The sequence below is a fragment of the Apis cerana genome, linkage group LG7 (genome assembly GCF_029169275.1).
Source record: "Apis cerana isolate GH-2021 linkage group LG7, AcerK_1.0, whole genome shotgun sequence".
NCBI lineage: Eukaryota > Metazoa > Arthropoda > Insecta > Hymenoptera > Apidae > Apis > Apis cerana.
Genome location: NC_083858.1, coordinates 12696238 through 12719714, shown reverse-complemented (window position 1 = coordinate 12719714; position 23477 = coordinate 12696238). Strand labels below are relative to the sequence as shown.

At 39.9% G+C, this 23477-nt stretch overlaps 1 protein-coding gene across 7 annotated transcripts in view; it reads right to left on the bottom strand.

The window, feature by feature from the left end:
- LOC107999443 (glutamate receptor ionotropic, NMDA 2B) overlaps nucleotides 1-23477 on the bottom strand; it is a 221164-nt gene that overhangs the window by 61694 nt on the left and 135993 nt on the right. The window contains exons 1-2 of one of the 7 annotated variants that reach the window (XM_062077320.1): nucleotides 21725-23453; nucleotides 314-1343 (exon numbers count right to left, since the gene is read on the bottom strand). The exons of 5 other annotated variants lie outside the window; for them this stretch is intronic. In XM_062077320.1, the coding sequence (XP_061933304.1) occupies nucleotides 314-638 (325 nt within the window). In that variant the 5' untranslated portion in view covers nucleotides 639-1343; nucleotides 21725-23453. Of the gene's footprint in view, nucleotides 1-313; nucleotides 1344-21724; nucleotides 23454-23477 lie in introns of those variants that run through there. One more of the 7 variants, XM_028667401.2, reaches the window with a different exon arrangement.

Here is a 23477-nt window from a genome sequence, read left to right as displayed (position 1 = left end):
ATTTTGATCGTCTTTTATCGTCTTTTATTTGTTATCGTGCTGATAACACGTACGTATATTATTTCACGCGAGTTTTCGGGGATACGTGTTTGAAATGAAATTAAATCCTCGTCGTATCCTACAATTATTTACCGTATAATTAAAATTATTAATTCCTCGAAGGCTGGGTAACTTGTATAGCCTGTACTCAAAAATCTTGCTTTTCGAGCTTGTCCATCACGTATAATCGAACGATTACTGGAATATCCACGCGAGAAAACGCGAAGGGTTTGAAAGTTTTGAAAAAAGAAGTACTCGGGTTGCTGCACTTTACCTGTTGGGCTGGGGGTGAGCCTCATCATGCTGAGCTGGACCGAGTGCTGGGTGAAGTTATACTTATCCAAGAAGCTGTACAGCTTGCTCTGCACCTTGCTCCTCCCGTAGTAGCTCTTGCGCAGCGCGCCCACCGTGCGATTCACAGCTTTGGTGTACTCCCGCCTGCCGAAGTTCGTGTGGGGGACGATCAGGCCGATCGTCATCTCGGGGGACGTGCCGTTCCGTCTTCTCGACGCGAGCTTCGACTCCGAGCTCGTCGATCCCCACCCGCAATCGGCCGAGGCGACGACCGCGCCGAGGATCACGAGGACCTCGACCCGCATCTTTCCTCCTCTTCCTTCCCTCTCCCCTCTGCCCCACTCTTTCCTTCGCTCACCAGGATCGAGAAACGTCCATTCCTTCTCGATCCTTGCTTCACTTCACCTTCAACCCCCCCGTTCTCTTCTCCATACGAGGCTAAGGATGGGAGGTCACTTCTTCTTAGTCTTTCTTTTGTTTCGAGTTTATTTCGACGAGAAGAGGATAAGAGCGGGCAGCGCCATATTTTTTCCGCGCTCTGGCCATCGTTCAAAGAGGAATTGGAAAATTCGTTATATCCGACACCGCGAGATATATATATATATATTCGTTTAAGTCGTTCGAGGTTTGTATCGCGCGCGACCATTGAACGGAATCGAGCACTCGAATTGTCGTTGCGTTTTGCGCGCCATCCTTCGAGGATCGGTCTTTTCTTCTCCTTTTTTCCCTTCGAGAAGTTCGCCGGTGTCTTTCTTTTTTCTTATACCAGCTGTTCTTGTACAAAATATCGAATGTACGCGAGAATCACGGATTATCACTATCTATATAAGCGACGAGAATATATGTAATAATTTCGATGGAGGAAGACGAGCGTGTGTTTATTATTTTCGTTCTCTTTCCACGAGATTATTCGAGAGGAACTTGCGAGGGCGACTAATCGTCGAGAGGGATATTGCGATTGCTTCTTGCCTTCGTACGAACGAGAATTCGTTTGTTCTTGGGAAGACTGGCTGGAAAAGAAGAAACGAACGCGTAATTTTCGCGCAATTTTATTTTTCTCTCGGGGAAGAGAATCCTTTTTCGTCGTCGATGGAGCCTCGAACCAAGTTTCGCCCCGATGGGCGATGAGAATAATCGCGATCGTAAAATGGAAACGTAATAAACGGGTAAAAACAGACATCTGTTTTTAATTTTCCGCCCGTAATTCGGACGAATGCTTTCGAGCTCGAATTCAAACGAACGGGGATAAATATCAATTTGTATCTTTAAAATTCAATAATTTTATTTAAATCGACCGATATTTTGTATAAAATATTCATTTATCGTCGCCATCGAAAAATAATACACGCGCTCGAACAAATAAATTTCCCCTCCCCGACCCTATCCGCGCGATTTATTTGATCGAAAAGAAAAGAAAAAAAAAATAACTCGTTAAATCAACGACAACGAAACGAAGATGGAATGAAAACGTGGAAAGGGATGTCCCCCCGCGACGAATGGCGATCGTCGTGTAGATCCGGAGAAAGCGATTACGAGCGAGAACGTTCGAAGAAGAACACGCGATAAGATTGGCTGGGAGTAATTACGGAGGCCTCGATTAAGCCGACGCCCGATAATTTCGTGCGAGTATCTGGGGCGTCAGAATCACAACGAGGCTAATTATTGAGATTTTCGTCAACTCGGGTGACGGGGAGGGCCGCGCCCCCCGTGTAATTCCACGTTAATTGGTAATTACGGGAACCTATCAACCGAGCAACCACTCGCCGATCCTTGCTTTCCTTCCTTTCATCCCCTTCCTCGCTCATTCCTATTTTCCAATTTGTCTCTCTCTCTAACAAAGACCCAATGCACTCTTCCTATTCCTCGATTCTTTCGTTCTCCGTCGTTAAACAACACGATCCATCGTATAATGATACGATTACTTACGGTGTTTTTCACCTAGGAAAATATCAGCGAGGGGAGAACTGCGGGGAATCCAGAGATCGAGTTATCCCTCTCGAGAGATCGTTGATGGAAATCTTCGAGACACGTAAACTCTCTCGTGCGAGTTGAAGATGCTGGTCACGTGGAAAATTTACATGCGCGGTATCTCGGGGCGGAAGCTATTTTCCGTTAAGTTTCTTCGACCACCGCTGGTGAGGAAAGTGGCAACTTATTCGCCGAGCGGAGAGTTCATTTTCGAAATTCGAAACGACAATACGCACGTATCTCTCTATTTAATTTCCATCCAACTTCTAATGGCGTTTTATCCATACTAAACAAGATAAACGAAAATCTCGTTTAATTACTGAACACAGTCTCTGCGCGAATTTGATTCTTCGTTAACGTCTTTCCGCCCTACGTTAACGAAGTTTAAATTAGACGATAGTTTTCTTCCGGGTTCATAAAGATTTATCTCCTCCCCCTCTTTTTTCCTTAGGTCGTGATCTCGGATGAAAGGGAGCAGGGGTCGGACGAAAAGTTAAGCAATATAATATAAAGTGATTATAAATCGATGTTAAACTTCCGTTACTTCTACTTCTTCTCCCTCTTCTTCTTCTTCTTCCTTTTCTAGGTTAATATAGTTTTAAAGAAAAAAAAGAGAAGATGGAAGAGAGAAGTTGATATTATCTCTTTGGATTATGAAGCTTAAATTTTATCGTTATTGCGTATTATTATAAAACTCACTGTCCTGTCTTAAATAAAAAATATTTTAAGCAACGTAACTCGTACCAATTTCTAAAATCCCTTGAGTCACAGTCTACATCTGTTACAGAGTTAACCGGTTAAAAATCGTTTAAATAATTATTTATTACAATTGATCCGTTTTTGAATGTAATCTCATTTGCCACTTATTAATTATTTCCGATTAATATTATGTCTCGTGCGATAAGTTTATTCGCGGCTTCAACTGTATATAAATTTTCCCCATCACTGACTACAACGTGTCAAACACAACGATAAACAATCTGAACGGAAAGCAATAATCTCGACCCACGCAACGAACCCATTTCCAACGATTCGTCGGCAAATGCAAACTCCTAAACCCGACTCTCTGGTAAACATGGCTATACATACGTACGTACATAAGTAATCAAACAACGGAATCAGCCTCCGCAACAACAAGAGGAGAACGAATAGAGCGAAACGCGGAACGAAAATTGTGCCAACCTTATCCCCGGTTTAACCGTCGAAGAAAATGCGACGCGAGAGCCACCGATAGATATCTCCGTTCTTGTTTCGATCTCTGCCGAATTCCCTATGGCGCTGCAGTCGCGCAATTGCCAACACGAGTGGTCAAGTTCGCTTCGATAGCGAGACAAGTTTTGCTCGAGGTAAAATAAAATGATATATGATACAATCTTTTCAAAGATTATCTTTATAATAACACTTTCGATACGTTTTATCCAAATTCCGATCGTCCAACACCGAGCAACGACGTTAATTCGTTAGAAGCAATATATATATATAATATATATATATATATATATATAGGTTATGTTACGAGTAAGAATAACAATTCGACTCTGTTTTGTTATTATTCTTGTCTACTTGCAGCGAACAAGACGGGAAATAAATTTCCACTGTAATAACTCGATTATAAGAGACAGCCAATTAACTTTAACCTAGGTAACGGTTTATATATACGGATTATTACTCGGTTATAACGTCGAATGAATCGAGCGTTATTAACGGAGCGGAAAATATATCGCCCGGATTTAATTGCCACGTTTATTTGTCCCGTCCGGGCGATACGAACGGAGCGGAAGAGAAATTGGAGTATTTCTTTTAACGAGAAGAACTTAATTCGTTTTATGGAGGTGAGTGACGACTTCGTGGGAACCGTGATGCGAGCTGGGAAACGCCTGGTCGCTGCCGCCTCGTTAGAACTCGCCTATTGCAATCGACGCTTAGTTTCTGTCTCGAGCGCGTGGAAATTAGATACGGTAACCGTGTTACCACCTGCTACCCGGTATTTCTACGTAGAGAGAGAGAGAGAGAGAGAGCCGTGTAAAAGCTACGAATTTTATACACAGAATGGTAGCTATGAGATATCTCTACGTAGTACTTTATTTCTAATTTTATCTTTCCTTTCTTATCTTCAATTTAATTTTGATTTTTGATATTGTTAGTTAGAGGGAGTTTTAAGAATCAACTCGATATTTCCCTCGGCTTTAACGAGAGTGAGAAGACAATGGATCGGAAAGCTGTATAAATTACAATCTCCTCCTCGTAGTAATCGAGTGTAATTGAAAGTTTGATTTCAAGTTGGAGTAGAATGTTGGAAATTATACCCGTGTACCTTCATTTTCACCCTGTTACTCCTCTTAACACGGCTCTTGCAACTTGTAACATCCTCCTCTGCGCGGAGTCAGCAAACCGACGGATTACGATCGATTTGCCTATCTGCGTGGTACGGTGGAACCGAGATAAACCCGGATGACTCCAGCTGGAGGAATATCGATCGAAACTATTTAGATTGCTTGAATACCACAAGGATATCGTCGAGACCGAATATCTTACAAGAGTCGACTTTCTAATCAAATTTAAACCCCTACTCTGTGATCGATCAGAATTAAAGCATTCGTACATCGTTAAACTTTTGAACGGAATACGCGGTACAATCTGTCCCTCGTGTACCACCAGTATTACTCGAGAACGTTACTCGAGAACCTCTACATTACGCTATTACCAAGTTTGCAAATTAATGCGAACTTACGAGCATTAACGAGGATAATTCTCCTCCATTGGATAATTTTACGAGTTGTTACCATCGATTTTCGCGGTTATTAACCGATTCGTTTTTCGCGCGCAATCTTTCGCGCATGCGCCCTTCTTTCGAAATTTTCGCAAGCCGAATTCTCCCCAAATTTGGATCTTTGATACATCTTCGTTGTGGATAGAATCTCGAGAAGGCGCAAGATGCAGGAGAATAATTTCGTGTAGTCTCTGAAATGATGGTTTAATTTTAAACGGAGTAAAAGCTGTGCCGAGTATTCGGTGGCGGCAATTCTGGGACGCTAGTTTCACCGAATTAATTTTCTTTTCCCCTAGAATGCCATTACTTCGGGTCTTTCCAATTTAAATGAATTCCGCCCTCCAGTTTTTAATTTTCGTGCGACTTTTTTTTTCTTCTCCTTTCGAAATTGTAGTTCCCTCGATATCCATTTTACAATTGTGTCGATTAATCCAAATAGCGCAATAAATTAATAATTCCACAGAATACGATTCGTTGTGAAAAATAATATGGCGAGATATAGAAGGATCGTAAACGTGTAACCACATCTCGTATCCGTGAAACGTAACCCGCTTTGGTTTCTGTCAGAACCGTAAGTCGGAAAAGTTTTGAAACGAGAACATTTCTCTCTGTGAAACGTTCGATTCGTGTTTTCGAACGACATCGTATCGTATCGGAAAATATACCGATTCTTAATTCCTCGTAATCCAGACCGAGCTTATTTCGTTTCGAATAAGCGCGTTTTCGAAAAAGGATTTGAAAAAATTTTTTCCTTCTTTTCACCAGAGAAGAATATTATACGCAATTTTTGATGTCGCGTCGAGAATATATTTCGTACACATTCATCGAAATCGGTCAGGACGTCATTAATCTGATTTAGATTTACCGATATCACTCGAGATGAAGCGGTACCCGGCCGACCATTGAATTTCTATATATATACTCGAGTTTAATATCGATTTTGTTGCGCGTATCGTATGATTTCAACAGTATCTCCGCATCTTCGTTTACCTATATTTCGAAATCCGTGTAATTTTATCGCGAATAACACGATTCCATCGATAATTCGGACAAGAATGAGAGATCGAACTGTCAAGATAATCTCTGAATCGGGAATATATATCGAGGTAGAATTATAACTCTAAAATAATAGGTCATATTCACAAGGATTTACAAATCCGAGCGAGTTAAAAAGAAAAAAGAAAAAGTCATAAATATCTTCACGTTGAGAGAATATGCGAGTAAAAGTGAAAGTTTCTCAAGTTTTAATATATTTTTAATTAAGTCGCGCAAAATAAAAGATTTTTCGCAGCTGTCCAAATCGTGATCGCGTCCAATCAGTTGTCGCGCTCGACTAAATACGAGGTTATACTACTTGTTTGATCAGACTCGGCGGAATACTATTGACCGGGCAGAGTACACACACCGAGGAAATACAACGTGCTAATTGTCTAAGCACAGACCTAAATGTTAAAGTACCTTTAGGTGGATGGCACGGTGACGGAGATACGTCAATCGCACGAATCAATTACACGCGTACACCGTTGTTTCGATTATTAATTTCTGGAAATGGGTCGAAAAATTTGAAATATGTTGAAATTATCAAAGAATTCCAACGATCCCAATTTCTCTTCGATCCTCCCATTTCATTAATACTTTTGATATTTTCTTCTTTTTTCTCTCGAATTTCCTACACAGCGTTCCAAATATATCGCTAACACGTAGAAATTTTAAATATGTTAAAACCAAAGATCTCAGTTTCTTTTCGATCCTTCCATTTCATTAATACTTTTGATATTTTCTTCTTTTTTTTCTCGAATTCTCTACACAGCGTTCCAAATATATCGCTAACACGTAGAAATTTTAAATATGTTAAAACCAAAGATCTCAGTTTCTTTTCGATCCTTCCATTCGATTAATACTTTTGATATTTTCTTCTTTTTTCTCTCGAATTTCCTACACAACGTTTCAAATATATCGCTAACACGTAGAAATTTTAAATATGTTAAAACCAAAGATTTCAGTTTCTTTTCGATCCTTCCATTTGATTAACACTTTTTTTGTTTTTACAAAATTTGAAATCGAACCTCCTATACAACGTTTCAAATATATCGCGAACACGTAGAAATTCCGAATATGTTGAAATTACCAAAGAAATTCCAACGATCCCAATTTCTCTTCGATCCTTCCTAATTTGATTGATACTTTTTTTCTTTTTTTTACAAAATTCTAAATCGAAAAATCGCATTAATATTATCTTCTGTCCATAAATAAAGCCAGGGAATTCAAAATCCAAGGATCGCGTTTCTCTGAAATCCGTTGCAACAAGAGATCCTTCTCCCACTTGTTCTCAACGATCTCTTGATGAACTCGGCCGCAACTCGAGTGGAACGGACCGCTCTCCTCCATTTCAACCTTGGGATAGAGGAGGGGGAAGAAAAAGAAGCGCACAGTATTCGAAAGAATCTTTTCGTCGACCGAGAATATCGTGTCGCGGCTTCTTTCTCTGAAGGAACACGGAGCAAGAGCGCGCAGCTTCTATCGCGATAGAATCTCAATTGAACTCCATTCCTGAAATCTCTAAATCGCACCCTCGCAGCTATAATTTCTGCTCGAGAATTTTCAACCCCACGATAATCCTCCTTTTAATACGCTTTAAGCTGCTCGCTTTTTTCTCGCGATTCGAAAGGAAACGAGAGCCACCAACCCCTCGTCTTCACGCTCGAAAACCAGGAGGAGATAACGATCTCAATTGGTCAATCGCAAGGATTTAATTATCGGTGAAGTTTGATGGTACTTTTTCTTCCATTCTTGAAACTACGTAGAGAAAGCGTCCCTCGAATAGTGGCTTTTCTCCTCTAATCGTGGTTAACCTGCCGCCACCTCTTCTTCCTCTGCCTTCGCGTGGAAGATTCCGTGGAGGAGATTAGTTCTTAGATGGGATGATCGTGCACGAGGAAATCGGATGAATCGCGGATAGATGGTATCCTTGGGTTTATCAATTATCACTTCCTGAACGTGAGCAGGTTAATTCTTAGTGGAAGAGGGTTGGTTGGAGGCTAAAGTTTTATGAATTTGGTATAAATTTTGTCGAGTTGTGAACAGTGTTTGAAAGGGGAAGAAGAAAGGAAAAAGTCTTGGGAGAGTTGAAGCCTAAAATTAGGAAGCTAATCGTCGATGGAAAAATTTTTATTTTGTCGAGTTGTGAACAATGTTTGAAAGGGAAAGAAAAAAGGAAAAAATCTTGGGAGACTATCGTTATTCTTATCTAATAAATTTTGGAAGAGGATTGAAAGAAGATTTCATTGGAGACTAAAATTTCGTGGTGTACGATTTTTATGAATTTTGTCGAGTTGTGAATGTTTGAAAGGGGATGAAAAAAAGGAAAAAGTCTTGGGAGACTATCGTTATTCTCATCTAATAAATTTTGGAAGAGGATTGAAAGAGGGTTGGAGGCTAAAATTTCGTGGTGTACAATTTTTATGAATTTTGTCGAGTTGTGAACAATGTTCGAAAGAGGAAGAAAAAGGAAAAAATTATTCTCATCTAATAAATTTTGGAAGAGGATCGAAAGAGGGTTGATTTCGTTGGAGGCTAAAATTTCGTGGTGTACGATTTTTATGAATTTTGTCGAGTTGTGAACAATGTTCGAAAGAGGAAGAAAAAGGAAAAAATTATTCTCATCTAATAAATTTTGGAAGAGGATCGAAAGAGGGTTGATTTCGTTGGAGGCTAAAATTTCGTGGTGTACGATTTTTATGAATTTTGTCGAGTTGTGAATGTTTGAAAGAGGAAGAAAAAGGAAAAAGTCTTGGGAGATTATCGTTAATCTTGTCTAATAAATTTTGAAAATATGAGATAATCGCAAGAAGAAAGAAAAGTATCTGCTATTTGTTACTCGTGCCACTCTGTTCCTAAAGTCTTTACTTATCTGATTTATTCGATTATTTGAAAAATTTCGAATAAAGTTACTTTAAATAATTATTTACTAAACTGCTCGAATAACATTTACAGTTTTTATAGTTGATCCACTTTTCATATTGGCACTATAATTATTTATAATTATTATTATGTTTTGAACGATAAATTATCAAAGTAACCTATGCAAGTAACATTATTCGTAACTGTTGCACTTTATCCATCACTGTGACTATAAGGACTCCACTTGTCTGACAACGATCATCTCATTCCACTTATCATATTTTCCTTTTATGCTCGATCCGCTTTTCACGTAACTTGTTTCACAATTATTTGTAATTATTATTATGTTTCGAAGAATAAATTATTCAAGTCGAACTTAAATGCAAGTAACATCATTCTCAACTATTACATTTTGCCATTATTTAATATACATTTACATCAAATCATATCGAAACCGACCATATTCCTCCAACAACAAATCACAAAATTTAAACGAACAAACGAGAAACTATTCGTCTAGAAAACGACTCTCTGTAATTAATTATCGTAATTAATTATTTGGAAAAGAGAGGAAACCGTGATAAGAATACCAGAATATCAAATATCCCTCGTCAATGAACAAGTTGCGAAACTTTGTAAAACTTCTCTGAAACCGTGGATACGGATTGGTGTACGAGCTTGGACAAATCTTTAACCGCGATCGAAATCGTTAAAATTCGACGGGAAATGGAGGAATCTGGGGATCAGGAGGAAAGAAAAATCGAGTCGAGGGAAGAGGGAGAATTGGTGGATCTCTCGTGCACGCGATAAGAGTAACGATATCGAGACGAGCAATCCGGAAATGTTGACTAGATAAGGGCGATGCTGTTTGAACCGAGAGGAGAAATCAATTTTCCCGGAGTGGATCTCTCGATAAGGGTAGTTCCGCTTTAACGTCGATTTATGCACCTACCTGGATCGAATCTCAAAGCCCTCTGCGCAAGGAAACTCACGTGATGTATTCACCATCGAATACGTTCACGAAGAAAAAGTAAATTAAAGTCATTGTAAATAACTTGTGAATACGTGCGTTGATTGGTAAAAATTGATTGGAAAAATGTTTTCCTTCGAAAGTATCTGTTTATATAACATTGCTGAGGAATATTTGATATCTGACAGTTCGTGAAAAATGTTTAATGTTATCAATTTATCATTACGATATAACTATTTCTTTGTACGATGAAGAAGGGGAAAAGAGGAGATAGCAGTGAATAATTGTTTTTCGTCGTTAAATTTGCCGAGGACGAAATTTTAATCGTTCAGTAATTTTTAATCTCGTCTCATCGATAAAGGGCGTTCGTTTCGCTTAGTTTCTCGAACTTAATTCCCAGAACTTCTCTTATTCATGCACTCTTTACTCTGGCCTCGAAGAGAGATCGTAAGTATGGCGTTCCTCTTTGTGTCGAAAACAAGAGGGAGAAGATTCATTACTGCTTATTCATATTAATATGTTCGTTCTCTCTTTTTTTTTGTAACGAGACATTAAAATTTTTTAACGAAACGAACTCTTCGTGCTTTCGAATTATTTAATTTGTTGATTTTCTATTAATTTCAAACTCTTAAAACTGTTTACACGGAATCAGTAAGCAAGTATTTGAACTTGAGACTCGAAGTTCGAAATTCTTTGAAAAGATTCTTTGCCAAAAGACGATGATTGTCTCGAAGAATGAAAAAAACTCATTCGTCCTACCTTCGCTCTTCCCAATATTTTCAATCGAAATTGTTTCCTTTTTTTCTAAGTTTAAAGATTAAGTTGAGTTACGTTCAGAATAAGTTCATCGAATCGAAATTATATCAAACTGATGTAAACTAGATTTTAAGAAAAGAAAAAAACTCACGTTATATAACACTTAATGCAAAATTAATATTTCATTCGATTGAATTTAATTTTTAATTCAATTCAAATTTATCGATCCCATTTCTTTTCATGCAAGTGTCGATCAGATTAACGATTCATCGATGATTCCACGATTTATACGAATACTTATCGGTCTTGGTTCTTCGAAAAAAAAAAAAAATAATAAATAAAAGAGGATAATCGGTGGCGCAGAATAAATTGCAGAGAGAAATCGGGGCAACGACTTGACAGGCTTTAATGACGGCGAAAATATACGGTCAGCGAGTGAACCTAATTATTTGAATACGCGTCCACGCGCAAATCTGACGATGGCCATTGCTAGTGCCCATCGATTTCCAATCTTTCAACCAAGTTTAATCGCGCCATTTTGTAATTTATCCGGATTTGAAAACGATTCTTCCTCAACGAGAATCGTTATCCTGTGATAACCGCGTTTTCGTTTTGTTTCATCGAGAGAGAGAGAGAGAGGGAGAGTTTCAAATTTAATGTAAAATTTGAATAATGAAAAAAAAGAAAAAGTAAAATCGAGGAAAATGTATTTACTCGATCGGTAATATAGGATTGAAACAATTGAATTTTTTATCTCGTTCGTATGATCCCGCGCAGCGCGGGATTTTCAAATTTAATGCGAAATTCAAACGATGGAAAAATGATTAACGAACGCTCTTACCGAATCGATAACATCGGAACCGAGTAATACGACGAATAAATGGGTGGATTTACATAACGATTAAATCGACCATGTAACGTCGAATCGAGATGAATTGGATAAATACGGGATTCGATTTTAAGAATAGAAACACTCGTTGAACGCGAGCTTTCCCATATCCGCGCTCGAATCGATAATAAATTTTAATTTTAAATTTCTCTCGATCGGTAACATTTCAAACAAAAAAATTATCCTTCGAATTCTGTCGAAGAAGTAATAAGAATAAGAACGCTAGTCGAGGAGAACGAACATTTTCTTTCTATTTCTTCTTCTTCTTCTTCTTTTTTTGTCTATCTGTGCGCCGTTTGCGAAATGGAATTCCACGAGTAGATGCCGTAGTAGGTTTTGTTTACATCCACGGATAGACAATTACGGATCGCATCTCTCATTCGAAACGTCACTTCTCCACAACCGTTTTGCTACCACTATCGCTGAAAACAACGACGTATTTCCCTTTTAACGTTAAATGATCCACCTTTCGCCTGGATCCCGCGTACCCGTAATTTATTGGACAACCTCGGTCATCGTAAATTGGGGAGATTGCAGCCTTTGCTTTTTTTATTTTTTTTTATATTTTTTAATGAAAAAGCATTGTCAGGCGAATTTAAAGGAGGAAAATTTATTGGACGATTTATTTTTAAACGGTTTTACTTTTTAAATTCAATATTTTTTTTTTTCAATGTTTTTTTTCTTTTCGTACACAATATTTTTTTTCGTTCCTTCTTATTTTTTAATCTTTAATTTAACGTCGCGTCACGGATCCATCATCGTTTCTACTATTCGAGGATTTATTTCAATTTTACGTAAAATTGGTTAACGAAAATATTTAACGAAATAAAGTAATGTTAATATTAATAGTTTCTCGAGAATGGATGTACAATTTTAACGTTAAACATTTTCACTCGTATCAAATTACAGGGATATCGCGCGTATTTATTTTACACGTGTGATATTTACATTTTACGCGTATAGATGGATCGCAATCTTTTGAAGAAAAATAAACAAAAGGAACGAAATTTTAAATTTACTTTAAAAGTTTAAAATTAATAAGTCGAGGAGATTAATAATCAATGACGATTTAATTCCAAGATTAAAGAAACTTTTAATGGAGAAACAACCGACTAAAGGATCAATAATTGGAGAATAAAATAAGCGAAATGTCTTGGCGCAACAACAATTCTTTCCTTTCGTTCGAGATGAATGTTGGAGAAGTATGGTTTGGCAACCGAAAAGTTCGTCTCGAGAGAGGAGGGAAAGAGGAATTCGTCTGGATTAAAAATTTGATCGTTCCCCAACGACAAATTACGACGAAACGTTAACAATCAAGTGTCGCTCAAGTGTCGAGGGGCGAACTCTCGAAATATTAAAATCCTTTCACTCCGGCTCCCTTCTCGACCTCGACGTTATTTTTCATAATTTCATCCTCGTTCCTCGCGTTAAAGAAACGCAAACTTTCGTAAACTTGAAACCCCATTTATCGCATCAATGCGATTCTCGATCGTTATTTGATATAACGATTGATCGTGCACGTATTCAAACTAAAATTTCGACAAATTCCCCCCCCCCCCACATATTTGAATTATATTTGCTCGACAGAGCTCGTATTTTAATTCGTCCACTCGAGAGAATATTTCGAGGAAATTTCGAAAAACAACGCGCCGACGATAATAAAAATAAAGGAGAAGAGTGGAAAAATCCCCGCGATTCCTATTCCAGCAATTTCACGAGTCAATATTTAGGCGCATTGCGGCTACTCGTCGCTTCCCACTTCTCTTTCTTTCCTTTTTTTTCCTGGGCAACGAGCATCGTTAGCTTCAATCGTGCGAGTTAAATTTCAGCTGCACCTGCTTAATAAACTGCCCGTTCCATTAACGAGGTGTTGAAATATTTGCCAAAAGGGAATCGAGTGTTTCCGGCTCTCCGCCAAATTAAAATTTACCCTTGCGATACCGATACCGATCCCAAGTGGACACCCGGCGTCCAAGTAAATTCTCCGGTATTAGACCGATCGTTTATCCGTTTCCGATACTCCTATATGCGAGAAAGAGACAGAAAGAGAGAAATTTAACTTCCGCGCGTGAATTCTGTTTCGAAAAAAGTCATCGTGAACATTTTTCCTCAAAATTTTTGATTCAAAGTTTACAACTTGCTTGGAAACTTCGTTTGATTCGAAAAATTGAAAAAGAATAACGAAACGAGGATCGTTCGGTGGCGAACAATTAGCCAATTAGTTGAACAAATTATATATTTCGCGACATTGCGTTCAAAGAATATTTTTATTCATTGGCGAATACCCCGATATTCTCCGTTTAAAATAAATTCTTTAATAAAGGGATTTCAATTAAAAATTGTATTATAGGAATGTGTATAAAGGAAATAACGATCGGAGATATTAGCGAATATATGTTCTTTCGAATGTCGAAATTGAATCTGGCCAGTATATACAGAGGGTATATCCCCCAAGATTAAACGATCGAACTTCACCGATGTATTGCACGAGTAATAAAAGTAAGGAAAGGATGTTACTTTTGTATTTGCGGATCTTAGGAATTTGTCTTCTCATCTTGCTTTAAAAGTATTAAAATTCGTTGGATAATACTCGAGAAAGGGTAAAAAAAAGAACGATCGTATCTCGATTCGAACAATAAACGCCACTCTTCCCGTTCGCATCATCGCTCGTTTCTCTGCACGCGCACAGATGTCGCTCGAACACAGAAACGGTGCAAAAAACGAATGCGTTCGACGCGCAAACGACGACAGAGGCTCATCAGAAGGGAATGGAGCGAACCTCTCTTGTTTCAATTGCGACGCGTCGACGTGCTCCAGAAACGCAAACAATTCGAGAGACCAAATTCGTTGACCAGAGCTTCAGCCCCCTTTCGTCTTTATACGTCCCGTATTTGCATATACGCCCTCATTGTGTGCACGTAATATTCCATGTTTTTGAAAATGCAAAGTAATTTTTTTCCTTTCAGAGTTAAAAAAGAAGGAACGCAACACGTGTGCGTTGCTCAAGAGATTCTAGCTTTCCTTTATTTATTTATTATTACGTTTCCCAATATAAAATACGCAACCCAAATTTTATACGCTTTTGAACGCTTTTAATTAAAAGGGATATGTTTTATTCGTTCTATCTGTGAGGAGGAATTCAGGACACCACCCTTCCTTCCCTATCTTTCGTTTCGCGTTTTCACAAAGAGAATGATAAAAATTTTATTCTTCCAGGCATCTTTTACCTTATTCATACGATTTTTTTCTCCACGTCGCAACCAGAACGATAAAAAATTTTACACTTCGTATATATATATATATACAAAGGTATACGTATATACCTCTTAATGCTCGGTTACGACACATTTTAACTAAGAAGTAGAGGAACGTATATTTTATTCACCGTTTCCGATTCTACCGAGAAGAAGACGTTCTCTTCGAAATAAGGACACCCGTCCTTCGTATCTTTCCTTCTCTTTTTCATTCTCTTACACACACGCACGCATGCACACACAGCGAACGGAGAGTAATAAAAGAAAGCAACGGGGGAGAAAATAAAATCTTGGTTCGACAACCGTCCAAATGAACCGTCGTCAACGGTCAATTTCGTTTCGAATCGGGGGAGGGCGGGAAAAACAATCTCGAGAAAACAAAACGCCGGGAAGAAAACAATTACAAAAGGCAGTAGTACCGTCCGACAAAATAGGCAAACAAATTTCACGGAACGAAGACGAAGGTAAATAGAAAGTTGGCCGACCGAGCATCCGTCCAAGTTTTCCATAAATATTTGCTTCGAATGTATCTGCGCTGTGGCGGATATACAAGAGCCGAATCGAGGGGAACAATTTCGTGGAGGGAAATTGTGTGGTAATTTTCGCTTGTTCTACGTTTAAACGCGTCAAATGTTATAAGTTCCTTATCGGTGGTTAAGTTTCCTTATCTCCAGTTAATCCGGCGCGACGCGTGACACGCAGCCGCAGGCCAAGATCATTAAATCATCCGGAGGGGCGGGGTAGATCGCTCGATAAGATTTGGGGGGGAGAGTTAAAAATTTCGAACAATTTATCGAATATATTTCGTTAAAATTAATAGCGATATTGTAATGTCGTTATAATAAATATCTGATAACGATGATGATGATAATGACGATGATGATGATGATGATGTTACGTTTATCAAGTTGGATTTCTCGAAACGAATTAATTATAATATTACCGTGCACATTATAATGTTTAATATTATAATTAACGATAGATTGAATCAGCAATTTATCGAACCTTCTTTTCTCCTCGATGATGGAATAATTCAATATTTCAACGGTGGATATATCCAAAAGGAAAAGATAATAATTTTCAAATATGTGCCATTCCGAGATTCTCAAATAATAATAATAAGAATTATCAATTCGTGGGCTGACAAGATCGCGTGTATAATCTGGGAAAGTGGGAGTAAAACGAATTTTTCTAGATTACAGCTGTGAGGAGGACGCACGAGATTAGGTTTGAATCGGGTCAATTTTTCCTGGAACGAACGAGCTTTCCAGTCGGTCCAAGGGTCCTTAGATAGAGAAGATCAAAGAGCAGAAGAACAAAGGATCACGTGCGTGCGTCCCTCTCTCTCTCTCTCTCTATCGATTAATCAATGGCGCCACGATGGTGACACATTGTTCCCTGGCCGCGAGAAAATTTTAATTTTCCTCGGTCAAAGATGCTTCTTTATCGGTCCGGCCGCGAAGAAACAAGGACTGCTTCTCGAAACGTGTCGCACAAAGCCCCTATTTGAAACAATGGAAAACGAATACTATGAGCCGATACCAAGGGGTGAAGAGGATGAAAAGGATCGCGCGAAATTAAAACGTATTTTTTTCCCCAACTTAAATATTATATAATAAAAATTTTCAATCTTGTTTATCGAAATATCTCAATTCCAATCATCCTCGTTTCCTCTTTCGTAAGTTTCGCTCAATGTTTCGCCGGATAAAAGAATTGTAAGGGAGGAAAAATGTAACGTGATATTCGCTAAAGGATATTACGATCATGGCTCTAATCGAATTTAAGCGAAAGAATAAAGGATTTGCGCGATTCTAAACGTGGAATCGTTTCGAGGATTTAATTTGGAAAATTCTAGTTCGAATAGAAGAGTTGGGAGCAACTTCTAATAATTTTCTAAATAGTTGAGTATGTGAAAACGAGTGAATGGATTACATTTCACGTTACGTGGGTTGGATTTTGTTAAAAGTCCGTTTTAAAATTATTAAAATGAGATGAATATTAATTCTCATGGTAAAATTTTAAAACTTTTAACGCGTATCGATAAATTATAATTATAAATAATCACAAGGTTTCAAATTTAAGAATTCAATTTATAACTTATAAATTATTACAAATTACAAATTATTTCCCTGACGGTTTTCAGAAACTTCAGCGCCAATGATGAATCAAAAAATTGAAATGGCACGAGTGTAATGGAGTGTAAAATATCGGGAAATCGTAAAAATCGATCGATTAAAATTTCCAAGAATCGCGTGCCACGTGAAGTGCCGTTGATTGTAAATAAAAAATTTTTTTATTCAACGAATAAAACTGAATGTGACAATTTCATTTCTCTCTCTCTCTATCATTTAAATCATTCTCGAAAAATTGAAAATGATTTTTGATACGTCAAAAAATCCAGGCGATAGCTTGAAAAACAATGGCAACTTTCGCAAACTGGTTTTTATCGCTCGAAATTTCCGTTTATTTACAAACTCGACTCGTTAAACGAAACGAGTCGAATTTTTCTTTTTTTTTACTCCACTGCTTGCGTGTCCACAATATCCAGGAATAGTGGAATAGTAGAATACGAAGGAAGGGGAATAATTTTATCCCTTAAATAAAGTCTTCTCGACTCTTAATTACACGCAGGGAACTGTTGTACGATTCTCCGACTATTCTAAATATATACAGCGTTACGTAAGTGGTGGATAGAGCGTAAAGTAAATTTAATTTGGATCGAAACGTTTCTCTCGAGATCCAAACGATATCGGACTGACCTCTTAGGAAACTTGGGAAATTCGCACGAATAGATTGTCCTCTAAACGCTGTGTCGTTGATTGAACGAAAAGAACAAAGAAAATTCAATATATATCTCGTGTTTCCTTGGATTTCTATTTTTCGAAACAACGACAGAAACAATAAACGAAGAAACGTCGTTCCACGACGGATCAAAGGGAAAATGCTCCTCCCACGGTGTGCCGCCTGCTATATCGGTCCCAATAAACGGCGGTAATTCGTGCAGAAATGTCTCGAGGCGAGGAGGAAGAAGATCCTGCCCCTGCAAAATTGGAGGGTCCAGGATCCGGATGAGTGGACCGTTCGCAGGCACGATCAAAGAGCTTTGCGGGCAACGTTTCAGGAAGTGTTGTCGAATCGCCGCAGAGATGGATAGAGTCTCCCAAGATTCGAATAATTGCTCAGTTAATGAACCTGAAATGTATGGATGATACGAATGGAAGATCGGAGAAAGATCCAACGTTTCGTAGAAGAATAATCGAGTAATTTAAAAATTCGTCGAACAATTGAATCGCTTACGAATATTCTAATACGAAAATGCAAGAATAATTGCATTAAAGAGGGAGAGAAAAATGTTGTTTTTAAGAAAACTCGATCGATCGATCCTCGAAAACGAGTAATTTCATTCCCCATTTTCGATCAATTTTCGCACCAGCTAATTATTTAATACCCCTCCTCCCCTCCCCTCGCTCAACGCCCCGTAATTCGATGCATTCGACGTACAAAGAAAATCGGTTTATCTATATAGGAGACTTATTCGAAAATACGAACGGGGTGTCACAGTGTTTCGTGCGCAGAGAAAGGTGGGGAAGGGGCGAGGAGGAGCATAAATTGTTCCGGAGCCGACGTGGATGTGCTCCTCGTGTCCGACGGGAAAAGGGAATCCTTGTTAATTAACTTTCACGGGCACAAAGACTTGGCTCGAAGGCGTGACCCGAGTCTCGAAAGGGAGCGAAGGGAAAGGGTGAGGAAACGAAAATAAAATGGATGGAAGGGGAGGAGAGGATGAATCACAGGGCGCCATCCATTAAGGATTGTTTACCAACTGCTGGATAATTTTTAATCAATCCATCTTTTAATTAACCCTCGTTAATTTTCAGATTCGTGACGCGAGGATAATTTTTCATTTTTCATTTTTCGCCTTGGGTGGAGCATCTTGTAAAATTATATCAGCTCAAGTTTATATTATTATCGTTTGTTGGATATAAATATTTAAATATCAATTGTACGTCCTATTACGTAATGTGGCTCTTCTCGATTCGTTCTTCCACGCATTTTAGATTTTCTTTTTTATTTTTTAGTGGAGAGAGATTAAGAAATTATTTATCCTCGTGAATACATCGAGATATTCTGAGTCAAACCGAATAATTTTAATATTCCTCCGACAAAATGCCATTTGAAAAATCCGTAAACGTATATCGAATATAATATTGTTTTACTTTCGAGATTGGATTTTAAAAATAAAACAGGATTATTTCCTGAATTAAAATAACAACGTTTCATCCGACCTCTGTTCATCGAACCGAAAAAAGATTTTAATCGTATACTCGTGCGTAAAAATATATCCCACAGTCCAAACATCACGAACAAATTGAAACTCGTTTAAGACTCGATCCCTCCTACGTTTATTCTGCGTTTATTCTTTAACCTTCGCTGGCTGGCAAGTTCGTACAACGATAAATTCCTGTTTGAGGGAGGAGCCTTTTGAGTGAGAATTTCGACAAAGAGACGAGCAGTGGAAGTAGCGCGTTTTTTTTCTCGACATCTTCCGGGGTTCCATTCTCGTGGAGATCGAGGGCAGACGGTAAATCGTGGTTCGAAAAGTGCTGCGTGTGACGTCGTCGTTGGATCGAGCGAGAGAACAATGGAGGCAATAATTTCGTCCAACTTTTACGCCGACGCGTCGGGGAAGGGCGGGGATGCGATAGCGTTTTAGCTGGCTTAGACGGGCAACGCTGCGATCGCTTCGACGGAATATACATGTGTGCGTACGTGCACGTTTAGGTGGATTAATGTCAATGTCAATACGATTTTGTATCGAGTGGCGGTTCAAGTTTCGTGGAGGATTTGGAGGAGCGAAGTCGAGATTGTTTCGTGGTATGTTGGTGGGCGTGTACGATCGACGAGAGATTATTTTTCGAATATATTGTGTATTTTCGGGGAACTCGAAGTGGCGTGAAAATTCGGTTCGTATATTTCAAAATATTCGAGATTCAGGGATGCAGTTATAATTCGGTTTGAAAATTTGTTTTTTTTTTTCTAAGAAAATTATTTCGAAATATCTTTTAAGAAAGTTGAAGAGAGTTTTTGAGTTTTTGAAAAAATTTTCGAATGGAAGAACTTTCAATTTGACACTGACTTTTACGTATTTTTCGTTTTGTTTCTGAAATCCAAGTTATGTTAATTGGCTAAAAAATGAAAGAATCAAAGATTATTAGGAAGAAATTAAATTGGAACGTCTTATAAATAATTCAAAGGCGTGTATTTTTTATTTTTTTTTTTTTGATAAAACGTTTTTGAAAGAAGGTCTTGGAATGGTCGACCGATTGTAAATGGAAGTTGAAATTTGTGAAAATTATTTTGAGATATTTGGACGGGGAATGATTGGTTGTACGTTTCTTTAAGACACACGATATATAAATAATACTTTTTTTTGCGCGAAACAATGAGTTAAGAGGCGTGGATTGAAGTTCTCTCGCAAGTGATTTTCTGTTTCTTAAGAGGAAAGTTACTCTTTCCTTTGATTAAAGTTTCATCCGAATTATTAAGGTGGCTGGTTTTATACGATTTCCTTTTTCATACTTTTGTTGAAAGAGCAAATCGAAAACTTACCGAAAGAAAGAAAAAAACAAGTAGAGGAAACAATAAGCTGTGGAAGAAAATTAGAATAAATTATTATTTATAAGTTCCAATTAACGCGACTTTAGCGTAAAAATACGTAAAAGTATCACATCGAAGGTTCGCCATTTGAAAATTTGTTCACCACAAACGGGAAATAATGCTTCTTCTAATCAACGAAAAAGAATTTAAAAGCTCAAAGATCGAAAAAAAAAAAAAAGAAATCTTTCTAGCTCGTACAACTGTTTTTCTTTTTTTTACCACAATTTTTTTCTCACAAATTCGTCGACCCACCAGTAATTGTTCGAGCCTGGTCGACCTAAATAACTTCTTGCAACCGCGAAACTATCCAAAAAAGGGAAGAAATGTACGCGTTCCAGAGACTCGTGCAAATTTTCCCCATTCATCCCCGCCCTTTTCGCTCGGATTCCCAATTATAATCGCAAATTCGAAGGCCGCGCCCCCTTTTTCCATGTAAATCGCGCCACCGTTTTTTTGGAGCATGACCGAGACGTCTAAAACTCTCTCGATGTGATTCACAATGATTTATGGGCGAGCTCGAAATTTGTGGGGAAAAAACCGGCCTATTTTCGACCATGATTCGACCATAATTTATTTATAACGATTTTAATAGTTCTCCGATATCACGGAATTATTTCGAGCAGTGTTTTTTATTCATTTGCTATCGATGGTAAAAGCGTTTCGTTTTGAGAGTATTTTTTCCATGAAAATACGATACTGCGTCAGAGGATAATTTTTAATCTGAACGCTAGTGAGAGATAGAGAAGTTGCGCGATTAATTTAACGTAATTTAAAAAAATCCGATTAATTTGAACGAAGCTTTAACAGCAATGTTCTTCAAACCGTGTTCGAAACAAATTCAAAAAATAATTCTCGCCACGTCGTTGATTCGAATTGCGCGTATCCGAGAGCCAGAAACGGGCACTGCCCGACACCGCAACATTTTACCCTGCGAAATCGACGAGGCGACGTTTACTTTATCATTAGATAACGCCATCGAGAATTTTGCAACCGCATAGATGCAAAGCAACTGGAATGAAATTCGTGTCTCGTGATCATCAAAGAAGCAAAAAAAAAAAAAACTTCGAAACATGGACATTTACATGGCGGCCGATACTCGACATTAACCTCCCTTACATCGATATTGCACGAACATTTTTTCTCACAGGTTCGAAATTTATCGAAATTCAGTCCGTTCGAGGCTCCGATCGTCGACGAAGGCGCTAAAAGAGGGACAAATGCCACACCTGTGACGTACGATCGTCGGCTAGAAACTCGTGCAGAGAGATCTCTGTGGAAAAATACCTTCTTCCTCGGTCGTCCGTCAAATTCAACGCGACATACCCCACACGTAATGATAAATAGATCTCTCTCTCTCCTCTTCTGGCAGTGGTACTTCGCGGGATGACACTCCGTATTTCGAAGAATGTGCGTCCCCGCAGCGTGTGTCGATTCGCGCGTGAAATCAGGAAATCAGGCCACCATCGCACGATCGAAACGTCCTCCACGCCGCCCCGATCGTCGCTCCAATCTTCGTAAACACTGGCCACCAGCCTCCTCGCTCTCGGCCCTCATACTCGCGAACAATCGCTGCCGGATCGATTAACGGCACCGTGCGCGCCCGTCCAAACAGCCGAACGTGTCCATCCGGATGGAAAATCTCGTCGAAACGGGGCGTCCTTCCTTGTTACTCCCCGAGCATATCCTGCCCGCGATCATCGTTTCTCTCGATCCACCATCGATCCTCCTCCTCCTCCTCCTCCTCCTCCTCCTCTTCCTTCTCCTGCTCGATCTTGGAAAGTAGACTCTCCTTAAGGGACGAGCGTTCCCTTCCCTTTCGCCGCAGTAACCACGAGTAAGCACGATCCACTTGGCCTCCAAGTCTCGATACGTACGCAAGCCGTGTCGAAGCCGAGGCAAACACGCGGCGGCGGCCGACCGCACAAGCAAAATTTCGATTCCACCCACGTCGATCACCACGCACCGACTGTCTCCTCCACAGGGCGGGCGGACGACCGATAGGGGCAGGGGTGGTAGAGCCCCACGAGGCAGCACCCCTCGCTACGCCACGCTCTCCTCCCCTTCTTCCGCAACCCCTCGCCACGATCACGTGACCGGGAAACTTTACTGGCGCAGCGGAACCGAAACCGCTTCCTCCTACGATCGCGCGACCGTGTCGATCGTGCCGCGACCGAGGCCAATCATCGCCACGTCGGATCGATCGGAGATGCGAGAGGAGGAGGAAGAGGCGACGAGCGCATCGAGCGCCGAGCTCTGGATACGCGGATCCGTTGCTGCATCCGTGCTGTGCGCGGCGACACTTTCACTTTTTTTCCCCTCCCGTGTTGCCGCGCGAAAAGCTGCACGTGCCGCTGCTGCCTTGCTGCACCACTGCCGCTTGCTACGCTCCAACCTTGGTCTGCTCGTTGGCACACGTGTCGCCTCAACCGAAACTCGCACACGGGGCTACGCGACGCCGACTTGCGTGTCTTTTATGCGCGTGTTTTCGAGGAAAAGTGGAGGAGGAGGGAGAGGGGAGTGGGTGGACAGGCGAGGGAGAGAGTCGTGAGAGGATGCGACGGGGAAAGGACGACGAAGCGTGTGCGTGCGATCGTGAAGGAGAAACGGTCGCGGAGCGGACAGCGGACGGGGGAAGAGAGACAGACAGAAGGGAGAGAAAAACGGGGACCACGACCGAGCTCCGTAGCCTTCGATTTTTAGAAGGAAAGTGAAGGCTGTGTGCAGACACCGCCCAGCTAACCGTCCGGGTGTGCCAACGCGAAAAACCACCCCCGTAATGTGCTCCAACAACCGATGTCCCGAATTGCTCGAGTGCGCATGCGCCCCGTTCCCATGGTTACCGCGCCCAAGCGCGCCAACTGTCGCCCTGGTGGCGGTTTCGCGTACTATCGCTACTACCACCGTCGCCAGTCTGCCGCATGGACACGCTGGTCGGAGACTCGCGATTCCCAACGGCCAAAATCGAGCATCTCTCCTTCC